The sequence below is a fragment of the Crocodylus siamensis genome, chromosome 1 (assembly GCF_052110815.1).
Source record: "Crocodylus siamensis isolate JL-2025a chromosome 1, ASM5211081v1, whole genome shotgun sequence".
NCBI classification, from domain to species: domain Eukaryota; kingdom Metazoa; phylum Chordata; order Crocodylia; family Crocodylidae; genus Crocodylus; species Crocodylus siamensis.
This window is the reverse complement of record NC_143395.1, coordinates 393,201,387-393,225,202: the sequence shown is the minus strand read 5'-3', so window position 1 is coordinate 393,225,202 and position 23,816 is coordinate 393,201,387. Positions and strand designations below refer to the sequence as shown.

Here is a 23,816-nt window from a genome sequence, read left to right as displayed (position 1 = left end):
AAAGACCAAGGCGAAGAAGGCACTGAGCACTTGAGCCTTTTCTGTATCCTCTGTCACAAGTATGACTCCCCTATTCAGTAAGGGACCCACCCTTTCCCTGATCCTTCTCTTGCTACCAACATACTTGTAGAAATCCTTCTTGTTACCCTTCACATCCCTTGCTAGCTGCTACTCCAATTATGCTTTGGCCTTCCTGATTTCATCCTTGCATGCCCGAGCAATGCTCTTATAGTCCTCTATTTATTTGTCCAACTTTCCACTTCTTGTAAGCTTCATTTTTGTGATTTAGTTTCCTGAAGAGTTCCCTGCTAAGCCAAGCTGGTCTTCTGCCATACTTGCTAGTCTTCCTGCACATTTGGTTGGTTTGTTCCTACACTCTCAGTAAGGCTTCTTTAAAGTATTACCAGCTCTCCTGGACTGCTTTTTCCCTCAGACTGGCTTCCCAGGGGTTCGTGCCCATGAGTTCCCTAAGTGAGCCAAAGTCTGCTGTTCTGAAGTCCAGAGTCCTTATTCTGCTGCTCTCCATCCTTCGTTTACTTAGGATCCTGAACTCAATAATCTCATGGTCACTGCTGCCCAAGTTGCCATCCACTATACTACATTCCCTACCAATTCTCGGGTCGTGAGCAGCAAGTCAAGAAGATCATGGCCCCTAGTCAAGTGCTCCAACACTTGCGCAAGAAGTTGCCCCCAACACTCTCCAGAAACTTCGTGGATTGCTTGTGCACTGCTGCATTGCCCTCGCAGCAGATGTTAAGCCGATCAAAGTCCCAGTGAGAACCAGGGCTTGTGATCAGAAAGTTTCCACTAGCTGTTTGAAGAAAGCCTTATCCACCACTTCTTCCTGGTTTGGTGGTCTATAGCAGACACCCACCACAACCTCACCCTTGTTCTTCTCCCTTCTGACCCAACCCAGCGATTTTTAAAAGGCCTACCTCTACTTTCATACTGAAGCTCTGAGCAATCATATGGCTCTTTTACACAAAATGTTACTCCTCCTCCTCTTCTTCCTTGCCTGTCCTTCTTGAACAGTTTGTACCTACCCATGACAGTGTTCCAGTCATGCAAGCTATCCCACCAAGTCTCTGTTATTCCAATCACATCATAGTTCCCTGACTGCAAGGACTTCCAGTTCTTCCTGCTGGTTTCCCAGGCTCCATGCATTCATGTACAGGAACCTGAGGTAACTAATCAATTGCCCTGATTTCTCAGGAAGTATGACAGCACCTCCTGTATTGCCCTCTCCTTTTTGTTCTTCCTCCAGGTCTCCCATTTCCCCATTTATCTCGGGGCTTTGGTCTCCATCCCCCAGTGAACCTAGTGTAAAGCCCTCCTGAATGGGTTAGTGAGCCTGCCTGCAAAGACATTTGAGACATTCTTCATAGTATTTACATTTGTTGACAGTCACAATTTAAATATTAGGGCATATAGTCATTTTTTGGGATTGTGGATGAAGTTCTCCTGTAATTTTGCATGCATCTCTATAATCCAATTAAAGCAATACCAGTATAAAAATGGTATATATTAGGAGAATAAGGCTAAAGAGACCAAAGCCTATGCTAGTAGAGCCTTTCTCACTTCTTTTGTTTTATGAAGTGTGAAAAGTTTCTGGGAGTAACTGAAGCTGCCTAAATCCTAAAAACAAATTAAGTATAGCTAGAAAATATCAGCAACATTCTCTGGTTGTGTATGCCTCCCTATGAACAATAGTTTGAATCTAGAAACAGATATTTCTAAATTAGTTTATGATTCAGTTATAATTAATTTTCATCTTAAAGTAAACTGTATAATTAGTCATGGCAGATATTTTTATTTTACAATCAACATTACTAGCTCTGAATATAGTAATAATTTCAGATTAGAGTTCTTGGTGAGAAGGCAGAGTCAAGTTTGGTTTATAAATTCCATAGTATTTTGGTATTCTTTGTTGTTTTCAAAAACAGTAACTTCTAAATCTATAAATTTTTTTAGATTTTTCATTATATTTCATGGTAAAAAAGGCCCATAGATTTCATAAGAACTTGAAAAAACTAATAAAATTTAACTACCAATTAGTTTCTGGTTAGAAACTCTTTTGACCACGGAACTCTAAAAATGTTGCCAGCGTGTAAAAATTAATGACAAATCTAGGGCTTATGTAGTCAGACATTTGTGGCTGTTTACTAACTTCTTTACTTTATTTCCATATAATTCTGAGATTAGTGTTTATTTTAGTATTCAGGCCTGATCCTGGTAAATTCTTATTCTTGCAAATAGTCCTTTTGTGAGTTGTCCCATTGATACATATTGGAATCCTGACACTAGCTAGGATTACTGATTTAAATGAATACTTTCACATTCAGGCCTACACAAAGGCAAAATTCATTAATGAATCGTTTAAGAATTTTTAAGAGGCAATTGGAAGTAAATTCCACTCATCCAACCTCTAGGGCTAGGGACAGACATTCAAAAAGCCAGAGCCTGAATTGATTCAATCTTTGCAGGTTTATCTAACCTGCCTAGATTCAACCAATGTGCAACTGCACATGCCTGCAGCTGCACAGGCCAGGAGTTGCGAGGGATGATAACGTGCACCCTCAACTTCAGGGAAGCTGTTTGGGAGTGGGGGGTGTGGCAAGCCCCAACACCAGCCTGAAGTGAACTGGCAAGGGCGGGGGTTTAAATCCCCCTTCCCTGTCCCACTGGCATGGACCTGAGCCAGCATCCACCTGGCACTCCTCCCTTGCTGCTGCAATGGCAGGGGCATGGCCAGATGCTGGCTGGCATGGCCCCTTGAGGTAGAAGGGGCAAGGAGGGGGTTTATTCCTTAAACCCCCTCCCTGGCTAGTTCACTCCAGGCTACTGCCGGAGCTGGCCACGTCCCCACCACTGGAGCAGCCAGCAGAGAAATGCAGGTCTGTGCTGATGGGACAGGGGAGGCAGGGAGAAATAAACCTCTTTCCTGCCCCCTTCCTGAGCCAGCCCCTGCCCCTTCCTGTCTTCGCTCTAGGGAGGGAGCAGAGGGCTGGGGCCAGCCCTGCTCCACTGGAGCAGAGAGCACAGCCCAGAAAGCATGCCGGGATACTGTCCTCAGCCTAGAGGATTTCGCATATTCATAACGTTACAAGGAGCCCTCAGTACAAGGATATGCTTAATGGAACATCCTAAAGGAGCAGCAGACAGTAAAGGAGGGCAGGACAGTAAATGATTTCACCAACCATTTAGGCAGTATGTGAGGCTATTTACTTTGTAATGTTCATTACTAAACTGGTAAACTCACTTTTACTTTTGTCTGGTTAGCAATTGAATAATATATCTAGAGGTCTACTTAATTTGTGCTTTCATTTTTTTTGTAAAAATGTCATTGTCTGCGATCACCAGGAAATCATGTGTTGGCTGTGATTTGCTATCAAAACAACTTAAAAGTCCCCCCCAGTGTATTATTCATATAATACGCTGTTTTAGAATGCCCCATGCTTTGAGAGTTACTGTTTGCTAGTAGTGTAGACCAGGCAAAGCGGCCAGTCAGTGAAGTGAAAATGTTTCAGTCTCAATCAGCAGTGAGAGGCAGGGTCACCAGGAAATGTCCACAAAATCAGCTCTTCATGCCATGATCAAGCCACGAAAACTGCTTTGTGTCTCCACAAATTAAGTAGGCCCCTAATTATATCTAGCAGAACAAAATTAAAGAATATTTGCTAGATAAGCTATGATCTTCTAGCATCCAGAGTACTTAAAAAACTATTGCTTCATCTTAGCACTCATATGTTCAGTGAATATCCATCATTTAAAAAATGATAGGTCTTCTGGTAATGTTTGGGTTTTAAAACACACTTTTATCAGTATTCTTCTGACAATGTACTTGCTATGTAATAGAATTTGTATTCTGGAATGTACTGTTGTATTTAACTAGATAATATTTCTCCAAAGACCTCTGTTCTTCTGCCTAATTAATATTAGCCTTTGAGTTAATTACATCTTCAAGATAAGTGCTAGGAAAGCAGTTCCATGCCCTTGTATTCCTTGTTAAAAGCAGCAGTGGGACAAAACATTCTCAGATCATCTCATTGAATTTTCACTGACACATTCATTCTCCTATGCCTGACGGTTTTCATTGACTGCCATAAATATGTTGATTTTAGTCAAACTTGGCTTAGTTTTGCATAGTGGCCATCAAGGAATGGTTTCTTTATTTCCAGTATTTTCAGTCATATTCATGATAGTTTTTGAATTTTGCAAGAAGTTATCTTTATCATATGACATTAAGGACCTTTTGTCTTCATTTGTATGCCACCTGCTCTGAACTGATGGATTTTACATTGATATAAAACTTTATCTGTTCTTTTAAGTATATGCTATTACAATATTTATATGTATAGATATATATCTTCAAGAGGCTACTAACTTGCAAGAGCATTTATATAATTTTATTTAATTTCTTTCTTTTCTTGAATTATATGATATTAAATCTTTATTACATGTGTTAACTGCAAAGATGGGATAGTTCTAGATGATAAAACAAGAGAATTTGGGAGGCAAGGATTTCTTAGGGTGGCTTTTATTGAACCACCTGAATAGTTGAAACAGAGTTGGGCAAGCTTTTAAATGCAAGGCATTCTTCATCAGTCAGAAGGCAGGGTAGATATGCACCTCCATAGACTAACTAAGAAAGATTTATGTATTTAGAGCATAGCATCTGATGAAGTGAACTTGGGGTCACAAAACCTTGTGCTCTGTATGTATCTCATATTTAGTTAGTCTATAAAGGTTACTATGCTACCTTCTGGGTATGTCTACATGTGCATCAATGCACTTTTCCTAATGCGCATTAAATTTAATACCTCTAATGTGAAGTACTAAATTAATGAGCATTAGGCTGCGCAAGTGCATGCTTTTTAGGAAATGCTTAATGTACAGTAGCCTATTTTATTGCTCATTAGAGTAATAACACATGGGGGGGGTTAACATATTGCTTTAATAAGCAGTAAAAGAGACTACTGCACTTTAATGTGCATGTGTAGACACACCGTCTGACTTCAGATTGACATGGCTAACTACGTCATTCTTCATCAGGTCCTGATGAAGCAAGTGTTGCATTTGAAAGCTGATCCAATTCTATCCCAACTATGCAGTTGGTCCAAAGATATCACCCTAAGTAATTCTTACCTCTTACATAATTCCTGGACCATCATGATTATAACATCACTCTAACACTGCCAAATATATATAAAGTTTTATGCTAATGTTCTTTCACTATTTTTAAGTTAGATTGCTCTTAAAATCACCTCCAAATACAGAAAGGAATTGGACAATTTAGAAAGAGTCCAGCAGAGGGTAAAAAAAATGGTGAGGGGGCTTGGGGACATATGAGGACAGGCTGAGGGAACTGGGCTTATTTAGTTTACATAAGAGGAGACTGAGGGTGTGTGTAGACAAAAAGGGGGCCCTAAATTGAAGCAGTGGGTTTTAAAAAACACTGCTTCAGTTTACAGCCATATGTATAGAAAAGTTTTCTTCCTCTTTTAATCTATCTGTGCCCATTAATAATGATATAAACAGGCAGTTGAAGGAGATTTGAGTCTGTTGATGATTTATGTGCTATGAAAGATCAAAGCACTTGTTTATTTCTTATTATATCACAAGTCTTCTGAGTTCCTTGTTAAAGAGCACTCCACTGTTTTTATACCATTCTGGTTTGAGGAGGATCACGATGATAGTGATGATTGTTGTGCTGTAGATATAAAAGGTGTGGACCTCTGATAATTACCAACGTAAGTCTTTGGTGTTGCAGACTTTATACAGAATTGGACACCTGCTAGAGTAGCAAGCCCCAGGACTATAAATGACTTTAGTGGACTTTCTACTTTGATGGTATAAAAGGAGCCATATCACCATGATATCATACCGACTCAGGTATGAGCATAGAGCTTTTCTTTGTCTTCCTCCCTAAAACCGATATGATTAGTATTAGATAGTATTCCCTCTTCAGTGCTTCTTAAGTCTCATGTGTTTTTCCAGTAGGTCTTTTCTGTCTCTGTGTTTAGAGATATCAAATGAGGAAACCACACACTCAATCTGTTATGACCTTGGGGAAGTATGAGTGCCTGAAGGCTTTTGGTCTCACTTTACATCCAAAGTGGCCTCCACTGTACCACTTTATATGTAAGAAGTCTCTGTTACCAAGATATTTAAGGTTCTTAACTGAAACCTAAGGGGTTTTATGTTATATAAATAAAATAACACCATTACTCTCCTGATTTAATAACCACGAGTGACACTTTGTTGAAGATAGGAGTGCTAAAATGATATGGATTTACTGCTTTTTAGATGAATAGGATAATAGGACTGGAAAGGAGACCTTCTGAATCAGTCATCTGCATCAGGTGATATGACCCCTTTCACAATTGCATTTCTTTGAAGAGTGATCCAGAATTTAACTCTGCAGTGGCCTAATTTTATTCATGGACACATCATACTATTTGCTCTTAGGCCGAAGAACAAATCATTCTTTTTCCCTCCGTGATATTTACCTTCCTGCTATACACAGAACCAAGCTCTACTAATCTGACAAAATAAGGTCTCTATTTCCCTGTTTATCCAATTAGCCTTTCTCTGTACCTATTCTATTTTGAATCCATCTTTCTTTAACATGGCTGACCAGAATCATGCGCATTATTCCAGGTGAGTTCTCAAACAGTACTTTGACAAATAGCAGTATTACTTCCCTATTTCTATTAGAAATATCTTCCAATACGTAACTTTGCTTTTTCATGGCAGCATCACCTTGATGGCTCATAGTTATCTGTTATCAACAAATATACCAAAATCTTTCTCTTCCTCTGTAATGTCTTACTAATGAGTTCCCAGTTTATAGCAGACATTCTTATTTTTAGTCCCTAGATAGTAGCTGTTGTCATCAACCCTACTGTGTTTTGGGAGGGTTCATGAAGGTGTCATGGATGATATGGCATGTATGGTTTTTCTGGAAAGCCAGTGTTATACTGTACCCATTTATGTCACTTATATTACTGTATAGATTTATGTTATGGTGTATGTGTATATCTCTATGATTTTGTTCATGGTTTTAACAATGGAAAAATAGAATAAATGAAACTGCTAGGTAATTCTTGCTATTGTGATATTAGGGCAAGGATAGTTGCCACTCCCAGAAACAGGCAGAAGAGGTAATTATTGGGTTGGGCATCTAAGTTATTCTCTGCCTGTAATGGAGAAATCAACTGCTGTACAACTAAAGAATCTGAGAGAAATAGCCCATCAGGCCAGAGGAATGCCAAGTGTCCCAGGAAAAAAAAAATTCTGAAGGATTCCTATGACTCATGGAAGTTAGACTAATGCTCATGGTGGTTATTGGCTTTGAGGGTTTTTTAGCATCTAACTATGATAGAATTGTGATCTTTGGATCCCAGGCTTTGGAGGTTCAAAGCCTGGACAAAAATATTTTAAAAATTAAATTAAAAGATATTATGGGTGTTTGATTTTTAGTATATAATTTTTTTTCTTCCTAAGATGGCAAGCTCTCTTTCTTAAAGGCATATTTCCAAGGGCAAGAGGAGAGACTTCCGGTGGCAAACACCAGAGGTTAGGGGCAGGACTTCTGGTCCTAAGATGGTGACCAAGGGCTGGGGTACCTCTCAAGGGATGGGGCTACCCCTGCAGCCTTTGACAGCTTGTCAAAACTCGGTAAGCAGCCCTCTGCCAGAAATAATTGTTTCCCCCTGGGATAAGGAGTGACCCCAAGGAAAACCTCAGTCTGTTCCTTGGCAAAAGTAGAGGAACAGCAGGGAGAAACTCAGGGCTCTAGAAGCACCCCATTGATGGGTATGTGACAGCTATACTACGTATCATTAAATTTTATTACTCATATCCTTAAAATCATCCAGCTCATTTTATATGCTGTTCTTATTCGCTAGCAAATTTGCTGGACCTCATAACATTGTCACAAGCAGATTTCATTGTCACACACCCTTTTTTCTACTAACATAATTAACCTATTAAATAAAACAGGTCCCAAAAGCAGTTGTTGAGGAACTCCATTCACCACAATATTCTAGAATAATATTTTCCCTTTTATCACAACTCATTGTCATCTATATTTCAACTAGTTTCTACACACTTTACAATTTTTGTACCAGTCTGCATTTTCTCTTGCGTGAGAGCTGCTCTAATTACAGTGCTCAGAGCATCTCATGTATCAGCGTCCCTGCGCTTCAAAATGGCAGTGGGGACACTTTATCTAAAGTTTGTTAAACAAGCTTTAGTGTAAGTACTCTCGGTGCCATTTTGACGTGTGGGGATACTGATACATGAGATGTGAAGGCTGGCTGGAGCACAGTAATTAGCAGGCTCCAGCAGACTCAATTAATCGAGTCTGCTCTGACGTGCTGTAATTACAACACGTTGGAACAGCCTTGTAATTACAACAATGTGCAATTGGAGCATTGGAGTACAACCACCCTTTGGGAATAGGTAAATTTTTACTAGGTAGAAAAAAAACTTTAAAAGAACAGGGCTGTGGCTCCTGATGGTACCATCAACACTAAATGTTTGGATTTCCAAGGGATATGTTTCATTACAAAGACTTAACTTTGATATTGCACACCATAAATTTGAAAGTAAGCAGCATCTATATGTCAATCAGTAAAAAGTTCTTTTAAATTTAACATTTGTAATTGATGCATACAAAAGCTGAGTCACATCACTGTCTAGAGGACCAACAAAACTTTAATTATACATCCTCTTTTATATATAACTTGGTATCCTCAATACCATCCTGAAGGAGGCCCATTCTTAAAATATTCTGGTTGATACACTACAAAAACATCTTCCATGTAAGAATCACTGTAGGACCTATGATCAGAATATGAGCTTTCACACAACTATGCAAGCAGTGGGTCAAAAATGACTCCCTTAGCTGATAGATCTTTTGGAGAAATAGGAGCTAGCTAAAGAGTAGGCTACACCACCAATTGCCAGCAATTGTCAAACCCTGTTATCACAGCTTAAACAAAAACTCCAGTCTGTTGTCATCTCCAAATTCTCTTCAGTATCATTCAGTTACTTTAAGTTCAGGGCAAAGAACTGATTGCTTCAGGGTCAAAATTATTTATTTTCTCATTTGGTTGTTATGTTCATTTTGCATAGCTGCAGGTAAGTTCTCAGTCTTGAACAGAACTTGCTTTGCAATCTGAAACTGTACCTCCATTACATAGATTCATAGAAGCTAGGGTTGGAAGGAACCTCAACAGATCATTGAATCCAACGCCCTACCTAGGCAGGAACAAGTGCTGAGTTCAGGTGATCCCAGCCAGATGCCTATCCAGCTTTCTCTTAAAGACCTCCAAAGTAGGGAAGTGCACCACCTCCCTTGGAAGCCCATTCCAAATTTTGTACACCCTTACTGTGAAGAAGTTTTTCCTGATGTGTAGCCTAAATCTTCTCTCTGTTAGTTTGTGACCATTGTTCCTTGTTACCCCAAGAGGCACCTTAGTAAACAGAGCATTCCTGATCCCTTGCTGGGGCCCCGCTAATGAATTTGTAGGTGACCACAAGATCACCTCTCAGCCTTTTCTTGCAGAGGCCAAAGAGGTCCGGGTCCCTCAGTCTCTCCTCATAGGGCTTGTCCTGTAAGCCCTAACCATTTGCGTGGCCCTCCTCTGGACCCTCTTGAGTCTACCAACATCCTTCTTGAAGTACAGCACCCAAAACCAGACACAGTACTCCCAACTGCAGTCTGACCAATGTCACATAGAGGAGAAGTATCACCTCCTTGGTTCTATCTGTCATGCATCTGCTGATACATGATAAAGTGCAGTTAACTTTGCTGATGATTTCATCATACCGATGACTCATGTTCATCTTGGAGTCCACTATGACTCCAAGATCCCTTTCCACTTCTGTGCTGCTAAGAGGGTCACTTCCTAGGCAGTAGGTGTGCTGGATATTTTTACACCCTAGGTGCAGCACTCTGCACTTGTCCTTATTGTACTGCATCCTGTTGTGTACTGTCCACTTCTCTAACCTTTCCAGGTCTGCCTGCAGTTGTTCCCTACCCTCTGGAGTGTGCACTTCACCCCAAAAAGTATTGTCCGCAGACTTGGACAGAGTATACTTCACACCCATATCCAAGTCACTGATGAAGATTTTAAAGAGTACATGTCCAAGGTCTGAACCCTGTGGAACCCCACTACCCATATCCTTCCAGGTTGATACCGAACTGTCTGCTACCACTCTTTGGGTGCAAACCCCAAACCAATATGCCACCGACCAAACTCTGTAAACATCTGTGTCACCGCCTCTTAATTTATTTATGAGAATTGGGTGAGATACTGTATCAAAGGCCTTGCTAAAATCCAAGAAAATGACATCCACCTCTACTCCTGCGTCTAAGCATTTTGTGATCCTGTCATAAAACGAAACCAGATTGGTCAGGCATGATCTGCCTGCTACGAATCTATGCTGGTTTACCTGCTGCATTATTTTTCCTGCTGGACTCCCACAAATATGATCCTTCATAATCTTTTCAAAGACCTTTCCAAGGATGGAGGTGAGACAGACTGGCCTATCGTTACTCAGATCCTCCTTCCTCCCCTTTTTGAAAATAGGGACTACATTGGCCGTTTTCCAGTCCTCTCACACCTGGTCTGAATGCCATGAGTGCTCAAATAGCTATGCCCGTGGTTCTGCTATGACACCAGCCAGTTCCTTCAGTACTCTCAGATGAAGCTCATACAGGCTTGCTGACTTAAATGCATCCAGTCCATCTAAGTGACTTTGTACCAAGTCAGCGTCAACAGTTGGTGGGCTAGTGTCCTTCTGCTGCCCATCTAAGAACCCATTAGGAGATTTATCTTGAGCCCTGTTCAGGAACACTGACACAAAACACTTATTGAATAGTTCAGCCTTGTCCCCCCTCATCTGTCAATAATTGCTCCTTCTTGTTCAGTGGGGGTACTGTGCTGCCCTGTGCCTTCCTTTTACTCCCTACATACCTAAAAAAGACTTTTTGTTGTCTTTAATTTGTGTTGCCAGCCTCAGCTCTGTGGTTGCGTGGGCCTTTCTAACTGCCTCCCTGCAAGTGCAGGCCAAGTAGGTATGCTCCTGCTTGGTAGCTTCCTCTTGCTTCCACCACCTGTATGCCTTCTTTTTCGCCCTTAGACTCTCCTGCATTTCCCTATATAGCCAGGGAAGTTTTTTGGCTCCTTTCCCCCTTTTCCCTCGTACTGGGATAGTCTCCCTCTGTACCCAAAGGATTGCTTCCTTTAGGAATGACCACTCTTCCTGGACTTCCATCTTGCCAATATTCTTATCCTGTAGTGCATCATTGATAGACTCCTAAGCATACTAAGGTTAGCCTTCCTAAGTCCAGCACTTCCACCCTACTAGTTATCTTACCCACCCTACACCATACGGTGCATTTGATTGATTGGTGGTCACTGTCCCCAAGGTAACCATGAATCTGCAGTTCCCCTACCAGGTCCTCCCCTGTAGCCAACAATAATTCTAGTAAGGCATTCTCCCTAGTGGGACCATATACCTCCTGCGTTAGGTGAAGATTCTGCACACAGGTTAAGAATCTACATGAATGGTTGGATTTGGCTGACTGCTCCCCCCAGCAGATGTCAGGGTACTTTAGGTCCCCCATGAAAATGACATCCCTAGACTGTACAGCCTCTGAGAGCTGCCTCAAGAATTCTAAGTCTAACTTTTCCTCTTGGTGTGGTGGTCTATAGCAGACCCCCACCATCAAGTCCCTTTCCCCTTGACCGCCATGTGTCCTAACCCACAGTGCCTCAATTTTCTCCTCCTCGGATCTCATTTTGATAAGAGTAGATATGTAATGCTCCTTTACATAGAGTTCAACCACCCACCCCCTTTTCTCCCTACTCTATCCCTTTGGAACATCTTATAGCCCTCAATTTGTACTGCCCAGTCATAGGTAGGGTCCCACCAGGTTTCCATTAGCCCCAATAAATCAAACTGATTGTCTGGAAGCAGGAGTGCAAGTTCTTCCTGCTTGTTCCCAATGCTCCTACTATTAACATGGAGGTGCTTTAGATCCCTGACTGGTGCCTTTCGTGCCCTCCCCCCCCCCCGTTCTGATGCCCAACGGGCCCCTTGATACTGCTGTATGTCTCACAGTTTGTAGGTTCTAGACTAGACTCTCTGCATCCCCTGCCTCCCCATCCCCCATCGTACTTAATTTAAAGCCTGATGTAGGAGGTCAGCCAACTTGTAAGAAAAGACACTCTTACCTCTTGCGGAGAGATGAAGCCCATCGCATCACAGGAGGTCACTTGCATGGAAGTACGAATCATGGTCCAGGAAGCCAAACCATTACATAAGCGTGTTCACTGGTTTTAACATTCTCATAACTTACTAAACAATTTGGTCTGTAATATCCATCAATAACATCAAAATCTAGGTCAGGGTAGGCAACCCCCAGCATGTGTTAGTGTGTGGCACTCATAGTTTCATAGTTTCTAGGGTCGGAAGGTACCTGAGCAGATCATAGAATCTGACCCCCTGCCATGGCAGGAAAGAGTAGTGGAGGCCACTAGATCTCCCCTCAGCCTTCTCTTGTGGAGGCTGAACAGGTTCAGGTCCTGTAGCCTCCCCTCGTAGGATCTGCCCTGCTGCCCCCTGATCATATGTGTGGCCCTCCTCTGGACCCTCTCCATGTTGTCCATATCCCTCTTGAAGTGCAGCACCCAGAACTGGATGCAGTATTCCAGCTGCGGCCTGACCAGTGCCGCTTAGAGGGGGAGGATCACCTCCTTGGACCTGCTTGAGATGCATCTCTGGATGCATGACAAGGTACAGTTGGCCTTCCTGACTGCCCACGCTGCCGGCCCATATTCATCTTGGCATCAATGATGACTCTAAGATCCTTTTCTGCCTCTGTACTGATGAAAAGGGAATTCCCCAACCTGTAGGTATGGTGCCGGTTGTTCTTCCCCAGGTGCATCACCTGGCACTTGTCGGTGTTGAATCCCATCCTATTCTCATCCGCCCACCCCTGTAACCTGTCTAGGTCTGATTGCAGCCTATTCCTCCCTTCTAGCATGCCCACATCCCCCCACATCTTAGTGTCATCAGCAAATTTGAACAGGGTGCTATTTACCCCCTTGTCTAAGTCACTGCTGAAGATGTTGAACAGTGCAGGCCCGAGGACTGAGCCCTGCGGAACCCCACTGCCCACATCCCTCCAAGTCGAAAATGACCCATCCACCACCACACTCTGGGTGTGGCCCTCCAGCCGGTTGGCGATCCATTTGACTGTGGGCGACCTTTTTGACATGTGTCAACACCACAGTCCCCCAGTTTCTTAATGAGAATGGGGTGAGAGACATTGTCAAAGGCCTTCCGAAAGTCCAGGAAGACTATGTCCACTGCTACCCCTGCATCTAAGGATTTGGTAACCTAATCGTAGAAGGCCACCAGGTTGGTCTGACAGGACCTGCCATTAATGAAGTGTTGATTGCCCCTAAGCATAATCTTCCCCACGTCAGAATAATTTTCTCAAAAAGCTTGTCCAGGGTTGAAGTAAGACTAACTGGCCTATAGTTTCCCGGGTCCCCCTTCCTCCCCTTTTTGAAGATGGGAACCATGTTGGCCCTCTTCCAGTCCTCTGGCACCACACCAGAGCACCACGAGTGCTCGTACAGCCATGCCAGGGGTCTCACAATGACCTCAGCCAATTCCCTTAATACTCGAGGGTGGAGATTGTCTGAACCAGCTGATTTGAATACATCCAGTACTTCCAGAAGTTCCCTAAATAGTTCCTCACTAACCCTTGGCCTAGGTGCACCTCCCCTGGGGTCTAACGGGGGCCCAGAGGGGGGGTGATTGTTCTGGTCCCTGCTCAGGAAAATGGAGGCAAAGAAATCATTAAATATATTGGCTTTGTCATCTGGCGTGATGACCACATTTCCTAGCGTACGACCAAATTTCCTAGCGTTTTGTTTGGCCCATGTGTCTCAGGGCAGATGGTAGAGAAGAAGCCAGGACTGCAATGCCACAACAAGGATTGGGCCCCTCATGGCTCCCCTGCCATCCGCCCCTAGCTCACTAACACCTTACAAGTTGAGGTTGTGGCTGTTTTTGGCACTCAGCCCAAAAATGTTGCCAACCCCTGATCTAGGTCCTCTCGTCCAGGAAGCATTTGAGCCAGTGTGTTCTACAGCAGAGTGCTTTTAACCATTATGCCACAGGCGAGGTAGTGCTCACCAGCCATCTCCTTAAAGCTGGCCCACTGCATTTTTCATTTACAGTTCACTGGATAAAATGGACAGACAGCATTGGGGTAGTTACTTCCAGGTCCCTAAGTCCTCCTCCCTTCCAGGGCAGCTTTTACATCAGCCACCTTGCCTCTCTCCCGATGTACTCTTTGTGATCCCATATCTTTCCCTATTGGCTACCCAGCATGCCAACATCAGTAGAAGAGGAGGGTTCTGTGGCTAGTGCCTAGCCTATGACCTGGTGTTTATAATACTTTTCTGGGAAGCAGAAGACATGGTTTTAAATACCCATAAGAGGGCAAAATCCATTTCTGCTGTTCCCTGAGCAAGTGCCATAGCTACTAGGCCAGTGGGCTGAAAGACAGGTTCCTCTGGGCACATCTATAGAAGCTGCTATGTCACTTTAGTAATAAGCTATGGCAATGTAGCTAGTCACTATGGCGATGCAGCATTGGGAGGCACAAACCATGATGCTGACACTACTGTACAGTAACATCGGAAATGACCTGTGTGGTGCCGGGACAGCACAGTAATTCAGTTCTTCTATTTGCAAATACCTGTCCAAAGTAATCAAGATGCATCTTAGCCTTTTCTTGTGAGCTGAATAAGTTGAGCTCTTAAATTCTTACATCATAGGAGACAATCCTTCCGTCTGCTTAATCATTTTTGTTGTCATCTCTTGAGCAGCTTTTGATAGTTCCATATCCTTCTTGAAGTATGGACACTAGAACTAGATACAGTAGTCTATCAGCAGTCTTCCCACTACTTTGTACACAGGGAATATCACTTTGCTAGTTCTGCTTGATACTCCTGTTGTTTGCCACAGCATTGTACTGAGAGTTCATAATGGCAAGGAATGGACATTCAAAAAGCCTGAGCCTGAATTGATTCAATCTTTCCAGGTTAGTCTAACCTCGCTAGTCTAAATCAGTTTTGCAGCTGGACAGACATCCCAGAAATGCAGGCACATGGCTGTAGTGGCTTAGGCCAGAAGCCAGGGGGCACTAGAGCAGCCCTCCCTTCTTTCCAAAGCACTGAGCTGAGGGGCGTGTGGCCAGGCCCTGGCAAGACACTCTGATTAGCTCAGCAGGGAATTAATAACAGTGTTTATTACCCCCTAACTCACTGATTATCTCCCAATTAAGAAAACAGAAGGACATTACCAGCTACTTGTTGATTCTGCTTGTTTATTCTACTGTTGATTCAACACAGACAGTAGCAATGCATGTGGTCTGCTAACTAATACACAGACACCTCCTCAGCAAGGCAGAGGGGAGGGGGGAATTCCTGCTTAGCAAGGAGGGGTGAGGGGAGGCGGGAAGCAGATCACAGTCTCTGGAGCTGCAGCCAGGGAGTAGAGGGGAGGGGCCAGCCCTGCTGTGGAGCAGAGAGCCCCACCCACCCCAGAGAGCATGCCAGGATGCTGTGGGTGTCTTGTTTTTCTTAAACCAGAAAGGGGTCTGGGAAAGGCATTGCATAAAATGGTTTGACCCAAATCAGTTAAGTCTAATACTACATTCAGCCAGGTTTATCTCAAACCAGTTTCAGCCATTTTCAAACCAGTTTATGTGCACTGAACATCTGTTCTGTTATAGGTTTAAACCAGTTTCTGATCACTTCAGCCAGTTTATGTGTAATGTCTGTCCATAGCCAGTGTCTATGGTGACCTTCCTCGAAGGTCACTATCCTGAAAAGTTTGGTCTGGTATGTCATATAACTGTCTACCTTACCAATGAGTGCCACTTCTGGATTACAAAATAATCTAAACAAAATCTGTGTTTATTATGTGTACTTAGAAATGGAAGAGAAAAGAATAAATAAAAGAATAAATAAATCCCACCTTGGAATAAATATTTTTCCACCTATTTCAAAGTGTGGAAAGGGCTTTAAACTATCACAAACAGCTGTCAAAGCAATCTATCCATGCCCTTTAAAAATTAAGTAGAAGAGTACCACTTAAAAGAAATGATTTAGATGTTTTTGAACTTCAGAATTTCATCATTAAAAGCACTTTTACACAGCAGACATAAGAAGATAATTAACAGTAACAGGTGTAAGCAATTAAAAACCATTTCCTGTTCCCATCACTGGACAAAAAATATAAGATCTTTCCAGAACCATTAAATAAAGATCTAGGAATGGGAAATGCAGCACTAATTGTGTTACTGTTCTGAATAACGTCCATTATCTTCACTCTCTAACAAACTTACTGAAAACAGTTAATTACATAGAAATGTAGTTATGACAGATAAATATATGTACAAATCTCCCATCCAAATGGCTTATGTTCAAATTCATATTGTTTCATTGTTCTTTTGTCTCATTCAAAATGTTATAGTTTACTTAGTGTAAATGCTTCACTATTATGTTTCTCTGTGTGTTTCTTGAATATTGACTGTGATAACATTGGGGGCATTGAAGCTTGTTAATACCTTTGATTTGAATGGTAAGGAACAGATATATATATTTTTAGGAAGGAAAAGCAGGTGTTATCATATATAGTTGGAAATTATAGCTAATGAGCTATCTTCAAATTGTAAAATGCAGGATTCTTTCAGCATAAATCTTATGTGAATTTGGATCACTATGCTGTTATGTTTGTTATATTCATAGCTTTTTAAAAAACTTAAACACTCTTTAGTCCCAGAGCAAAAAAATCATAAACCCATGAAAATTAATATCCAAACTGAAATTAATTGTAAATCATCTTCTTAGAAATATGAAAACCTGAAAATCAAGCCCAAAGGGATTTTTTTTCTCCAGGCATGTTTCTATAAATGCCTTGAAGATACCTATTCATTATAGACATGCTGATGCTTCGTCAGCATAATGAAATTACCACTTGACATCTGTTTGTCTTGGAAACTACTATTTAGATAAACTAAGGGTGTAGACATGTTCTTTAAGCATTCTTTATGTCAGGGGTGGGCAGTTATTTCCAGTGGAGGGCTGCTTAACGAGTTTTGATGAGCTGTTGAGGGCTGCAAGGGAAGCCCTGCCTGACAGGTTCCCCACCCTCTGATCAACATATTGGGTGTGGAAGTTCCACCCCTGAACTCCTAACCTTTGCCACTCGAAATCCCTCCCTGTGCCTCCAGAAGGACTCATTTCAGGAAGGGGGGTTGCCATCTTGGAACTGGAAAAAACCCAAATTATATACTAAAATTCAAACATTGACATAAACATATTTAAATTTCATTTGTTAAAATATTTTTGTCTTGATTTGTGTCTGTTTGTGTGGTGTATATAGAGGTGATTGCATAATAGCTCAAAATGAGGTCTTACTCTTGTATATTGCAAGGTGGGGTGCAGGGGTGGTTGGGTATGGGGTTTGTGTGGGGAATGTGGGTGTGTGGGGACCTGCACTGCACAGGCCTAACCCTGGGCACCCCACGCCTGCTCCAGGCTCACCCACCCAAGCTGAGCAGTGGTGGTATGGGACAGAAGCTGCTGCTCAGCATGGGAAAAAAGCAGCCCTTCCCCCTTGCCACTTCCGGGCAGTTCTCACTGCAGCCTCCTGGAGTCTGTGCCAGGCTGCCCTGTGTCTGTTCTGTGCTGCCACCGCTGTCCTGCTTGGCATCCCAGAGGCATTGGTGATGGTGGCAGAGACACAGGGTAGCCAGGTGCAGTCTCTAGGCAGCTGCACCAAGAACTGCCCAGCAGTGGCAAGGGGGAGGGGTAGCTTTACCCCCACAGTGAGCAACAGCTTCTGTCCCATGCCACCACTGCTGAGCCTAAGTGGGTGAGCCAGGAGCAGATGCAGGACACACAGGGTCAGGGCTGTGCAGCACAGGTCTCCACCTATCCATCTCCATAGCGAGGCAAGTTTGTTTGAAATGATCAGTGCCATACTGTACATCACAGTATTTGTCTCTGAAGTATTGATGTTGATTAAAGATCTCAGTGTTGCTTGTAGCACTTCTCCTGAGGCTATCCAGCAACAAAGATCATATCCATTGTATCTCTGAGTGGTCTAAAACCACACTGGGACTCAGACAGACTCTCCTGACTGAGGAAACTGAATCTACCAAGGAGAATACAGCTGAGGATCTTCCCAGCTCTGGATAAGAGTAAACTACCACAATAATTCCTGCAATCCAATCTCTCTCTTTTCTTGGAGATAGACTTTCAGGTCAATGGGAATCTATTTGTGTTTTCAGATTTTCATAACAATGTGTAGTTCATGAGAGAACTTTTTGTACCCTGCTTATAAATTTTATCTGGTATTCAATTAAGACCACGTGCTTTGTTGTTTTTCATCTGCTTAATAGTTTTCAAGGCCTCTTGATCATGGATCATGCAAGGCAGTCCTTAATGAGGTATTGTGGGGTATATTCTGTGGTATTGTCTTCAGCATTACAACCTTGATTCAGGAGCTCTTGAAAATGTTCCTTCCATACTGCATTGATGGTGGAGCTACCTTTAAACAGTGGTCATAGCTCTGGTGATGTGGATGTTCAGTGGTCCAAAGACTGTGTTACATTTGCGCATTAGGATGGTTCAAAGAAGAGTGTATATGTAACGGTGTATGTTTTCTAGAGAGGTCTTGATTTGTATATACCCTGGCATAGTTCCCGTGTCAGTGAGACTGACAAGCTAAAAATGAATAAAGGCTATCTGATTTCTATTTGGTTTCTCCAGCTCAGTGGGCACGTCATTATGTGCACCATTACTGTGCTGTAACTTAGGTTATAGTGCATTAACTGAAAACTACCATGCAGCATGGGTGCACATCTACACGTGTGCCCATTCAGCACAGTAACTGTTTCTGTTTTGACCCTTTTTCGGCTGTTTTGCTAAATCATGTGTGGGGCAGGGAGTTGGCCCAGCTGAGCAGCTTCCCTGCTCCATGTATGATCTAGCGCGGGGGGGTGGATGGTGAGCAGCCCAGCTGGGCTGCTTTTCCACTCCCCATGCGATCTAGTGTGGGGAATGGAGAGGAAGCCCATCTAGCTGCCTTCCCTCCCCTGGCACTCTGCCATGGTGGTAGCCCAACTGGGGTGCTTTCATGCCCCCCCATGCAATCTAGAATGGGGGGATGGTGAGGCAGCCCAGCTGGGCTGACTTCCGACCCCCACGCAATTTGCCTCCCCAACCCCGCCAGATCTTGCACCAGAAATGGGAAGGCAGCCCAGCTGGACTGACTTCCCATCCCTAGCACTATGGTCAAAATGTTTCAACTTTTGAAACATTTCAGCTAGCCTCATTTTGTTTTAAGGCTATTTTGACAGCCTTTGTTTCATTTTGATTTTGCTGTTTTGACCGCAAAATGAGTTGAAACAAGGTCGAAATGAAAAGGCCATCGAAATTTTGCACAACTGTACTGTGCAGTAACTCTGTTTATGTGGACTGACTTGGAACAAACTTTAATCCCAAGTCAATCCATACACAGCGTTATAGTGCTATTACATAGACACGTGTATTCACTGGCATAAAAGCTGCTTACAACACAGTGAGTTACTGTGCAGTAAATGCACATGTAGACACACCCACTGGTGAACCTGAAGCAGTGGAAGTGGAAGACATGTCCTTAGAGGATGCAACAACATGGATAGAGACATCCTACTGTGCTGCAAAGCAGAATACCACGTGAGGGATTCAAAATTGGTTTAATCTTAGATCAATAAAACCAGAGCCACAACAGATGCTTCACTAAATTACCAAACATGTAATTGAAAAGTGAAAAATGTTATGGGCAAATATGTTTTCCAAATTGGCCACGTAGAGATTTTGGGACGTATAGCTTATTGGAAACATTTTACAAGGGTTTCTCATCATCTGTTTAAAATTGAGTACAAGTTCTTCTTCCTCAAAATTCATTTGAGTATCTCAGAACAGTTGCTACCAAAATATATTTTTGTGCAGTACTCTGCATGTACAATAATATTACAAATTGGCAACAACTTTTAAATGAAGCCAAATGATAAGTGCATTTGGACATTATATAACTTGAATGTAAACTGGAAAAGTGATTGAAATTACACTGAAAATTTGAATATATGAATAACTTTAACCCTTAGACATTCACAATTTAAATGCAGAACTAATATCAGAAATATTAGCAACTCTTTCCTGTTTAATCTGGAAGCTGGAAACATTTCTTCATCTTTACACAAAAAGAAAAGTAAATGGAAATGTAAGTCTATTGGTATGAGTTGTTCCATAAAACAATGCATATTTTGCTGTAATTTAGTAGATTGATTATTTGCATTCCAGTACAAAGTAAGCTATAAGCAGGATAATGTTTTAATATCTATACATACAAATTCACTATTAGTCATTGGGGCTGCTATTGTAGCAAGATTGGTGTATCTTCTGAAATTATATAGCATACTTCAAAATGGAAACTACCTTTTCAGATGGTATAGAAGTGATCTTAGAAAGTCAATAAACTTAATTTCATTCCCTAGTTTTAGTACTCAAATGCCATGAAAATTAGAGCACATCCTCTAGAGCTAACATGTTGTACCATCCAGTTTAAACGTCTCATCTTTTTCTATGCTTAAATACTGAATGATAAATTCTGACTGACGTAAAGTGGTGATTTATATATAATGTTGTCTTCTTTCTGGTTCTATTTTCTGTTTTATTATCCATTAGCAACTTGATTTCATTGAATAATTTTGAAAAAATTAGATCCTTAGAAAATTATATCACAAGCAATTTTCTACTAATGGCTTTGCATATCATTCTTAAGCAAAGCTGTACAAATTTAAGAACATTCATTGTTGAAGGGGAAGAACCAATTGCTTTAAAACTATAGCTTAAGATTTGTATTGCTAAAATATGTGAATCAGATTTATACACTATAATTTTCTAATATAGCTTATTTAAATTTGAGTTTTCCCACTTTCCTCAGAACAGCTGTGTTTGCTCATTCCTAGATAATTCAAGGGGAAACATCATTAGTGATGCAGCTATATTAAACCCTTAAGTACAGTACTGAGAACTTTGAGGATATTTGAAGTCTGCACCAAGACCTGGATCTGAATTTTATAAGTATCTTTTATATTTTAAAAATCAAAACCTCAGAAAAAAATCATTCCAAGTGGCTTGGTCAATTTGAGCATGTCTTCTTCAGTTGGTCAATTTGAGCATGTCGTTTTCAGTTCTGAGAACCGGTAGTTATGAAGCCAACCTGTCCCCTATCTTTCTACAAAATGCAATTATATTCTGGCAACACAGTACCAAGAAAGAAGGTGTTGCTGTTGAATATTCAGTTTAATTTAAAAGGTGTACATGTATGCAATTACTAGTTTTATTTAGGCTTCCTCCATCTTTTTTTTATCCCTCCAGGTTTTTGTTTCCTATAATGTTAAATACTCTTGCCAAACAACTGCTCTTGTAATGCTTGAACAGTTTACATTAGTACCCCTTCTTGGTCACCAGAAATAGTTTCTGCATTAGAAAACACAACTGAAAGTTCCATTTTCATAAGGCATAAATTCAGCATTTGCAGACTCAAAACATGAGAGCCATGAACCTGATCATCTTTGTGCATAAATAAACCTAACTATTAACCTTACTATAGCTAATATATAGCTGCATAAAGTTTCATTTCTGGGAATAGTTTTGATTGTATCAGTAGAAAAGAAAGTATGGTGTGCTCACTTTATGTTCACACTGAATGATACAGGGAAAGTAAAACTGTTTACTTGTTCATATTGGGTTTATAAGCTATTAGGAGTTGCTAATGCTAACTTCCCTACAACTGTCCTAAGACCAGGCAAGAAACATTTCCTTCTGAAAGGGAAACTGTAAGTGTGGGACCTCTTGGATCTGGAAGGATGTTAAGGAAGACCAGTATTTTTGATTTTTCTATCCTGATCGTATGAGTGCAGAGAAGAGAATCTCAAATTTATTCCTGTTTTTCTGAATAGACATGATTCTAGCACAGCCAAACAATATAGCCTGCTCTTTAGTGTTCTTTAGACAAGCACTCTCTGTTGCTCTGTATGTGTACTGTACTTAGCATACATTTTTATGACACTATTGTATCACAAAATAATAAAATCTGTTGAATTTGTTTGATGAAATGAAGAAAAAATAGCAGTTTCCAGTATTTTAAAAATAATAGAATAAACAAAGGAAAACTTACTTTATACTGAATTGGTCATCTGGGAAATTTAACATGTACAGTTCCTTCATCGTACTTCTTATCCTGTATCACTGAAAACAGTGGAAGTATCATAATTGACTTTGGTAAGGGCAAGCCATCTCCTCTGTGGATTGTATTTTTTAAGGCAGAGCCATTTCACTGAGTGTATTAATTTTAACATCATATATTTTTCTTTTAGAATTCCAAGCTGATTCATCAGAAGGTGTCTCCTCCCACTGAGCGGCAAGGTTCCCCAATCTTATCATTCATTATTCTTGAACAATACAATGCCATTCTCCTAGTACAAAGTGTCCATCAGTCACTTGCAGCTCTCAGTAAAGTCATCAGGGGTACCTCGCTGTTGAGCTCTGAAGTACAAAGACTAGCAAGTGCTCTACTAAACCAAAAGGTACGCTAATCTTAAAACCCCTGGTCCTTAAGAATTATTCTTAAAGTTTAAACAAAAATCTCCAAAATTCTAATCCATTTTTCAATTACACCATTTTTTCAGAGTTGTTACTGGTTTCTTTTTGTTTTGTTTTAATTCTTTTTCATTAAAATTGTCACAAAAAGGATAGAGGGGTTCAGGAGAGTCCTAATCAAATAGGAATCTTTCAAAAGAAGGTCATTGGTTCAAGATTTTGAACAGCAAATGTTTACCATCTGAAGGCTGTTAACAACTGCAACACTAATTGCTATTGTTAATCTAAATAGCAATTTCAGAAGTGAGCCCAAAGTAGCAGCATAGAACTACTTTTTTGTACCTTGGAGTTGAGGCTTCATGGAAATCAATTAAACCATGATTGCCAGTTAGCTGTGTTGCACTTTTTGTGAGGATAAATAAATATTAGTACTGTCAGTCTGGCATTTTTAAAAGTTCTGATGGGTGCTGACTACATACAGTTACTTTCTTTATGTGAGGGTTAAGGTTTCTTTAGATATAAAGCAAAATGGCCAAACCACCCAACTATCCTGCAGGGTACAAAGCTTGCTATTTTGTACCATAACTTGACTATAATTGTTCATCATGAAAACGTAGAAAAATGTTGTTTAAGCAGCCCTCAAGAATATACAAAGCTAAGTAGAATTAAGTTCTGGAGTAATATTTCCACATCAAATACCACAAAACCTCACCAGACAAATCATTTATATTAGCCCTGAAAACATTATTTTTAGGGCTGTCAAACAATTTAAAAAATTGATCATGATTAGTTGCATGATTAAAAAAAATATTCACATTAATCACACAGCTAAAAGATCAAACGTGCAGAAAAACTCAAAATTATGCAGGTACTTTGTATGGTTCAGGGTGGGTGTATGCGTGTGGGGGGGAATTAATGACGGAGTAGGGGACTGTGGGTTTATGTGTGGGATTTGGAGCCCCGGGTGGGGAGGTTCCTGCATACCCTAGCAGGTTGTGGGGTACTGTGGGTTAGGAATGAGGGGCAGGAGCAGAGCTTGAGGGACTGTGGCTTGGGAGT

General features: G+C 41.3%; 1 protein-coding gene across 3 annotated transcripts in view; it reads left to right on the top strand.

Annotated features, from left to right (window-relative positions):
* The window catches only part of DYNC2H1 (dynein cytoplasmic 2 heavy chain 1), a 464,482-nt gene that overhangs the window by 357,316 nt on the left and 83,350 nt on the right, over positions 1-23,816 (top strand). Inside the window, exon 84 of one of the 3 annotated variants that reach the window (XM_090030125.1) lies at positions 22,535-22,744. The exons of the other annotated variants lie outside the window; for them this stretch is intronic. Coding sequence (XP_089886251.1) covers positions 22,535-22,744 — 210 coding nt within the window. The remainder of the gene's footprint in view (positions 1-22,534; positions 22,745-23,816) is intronic. 3 annotated transcript variants of the gene reach the window in all.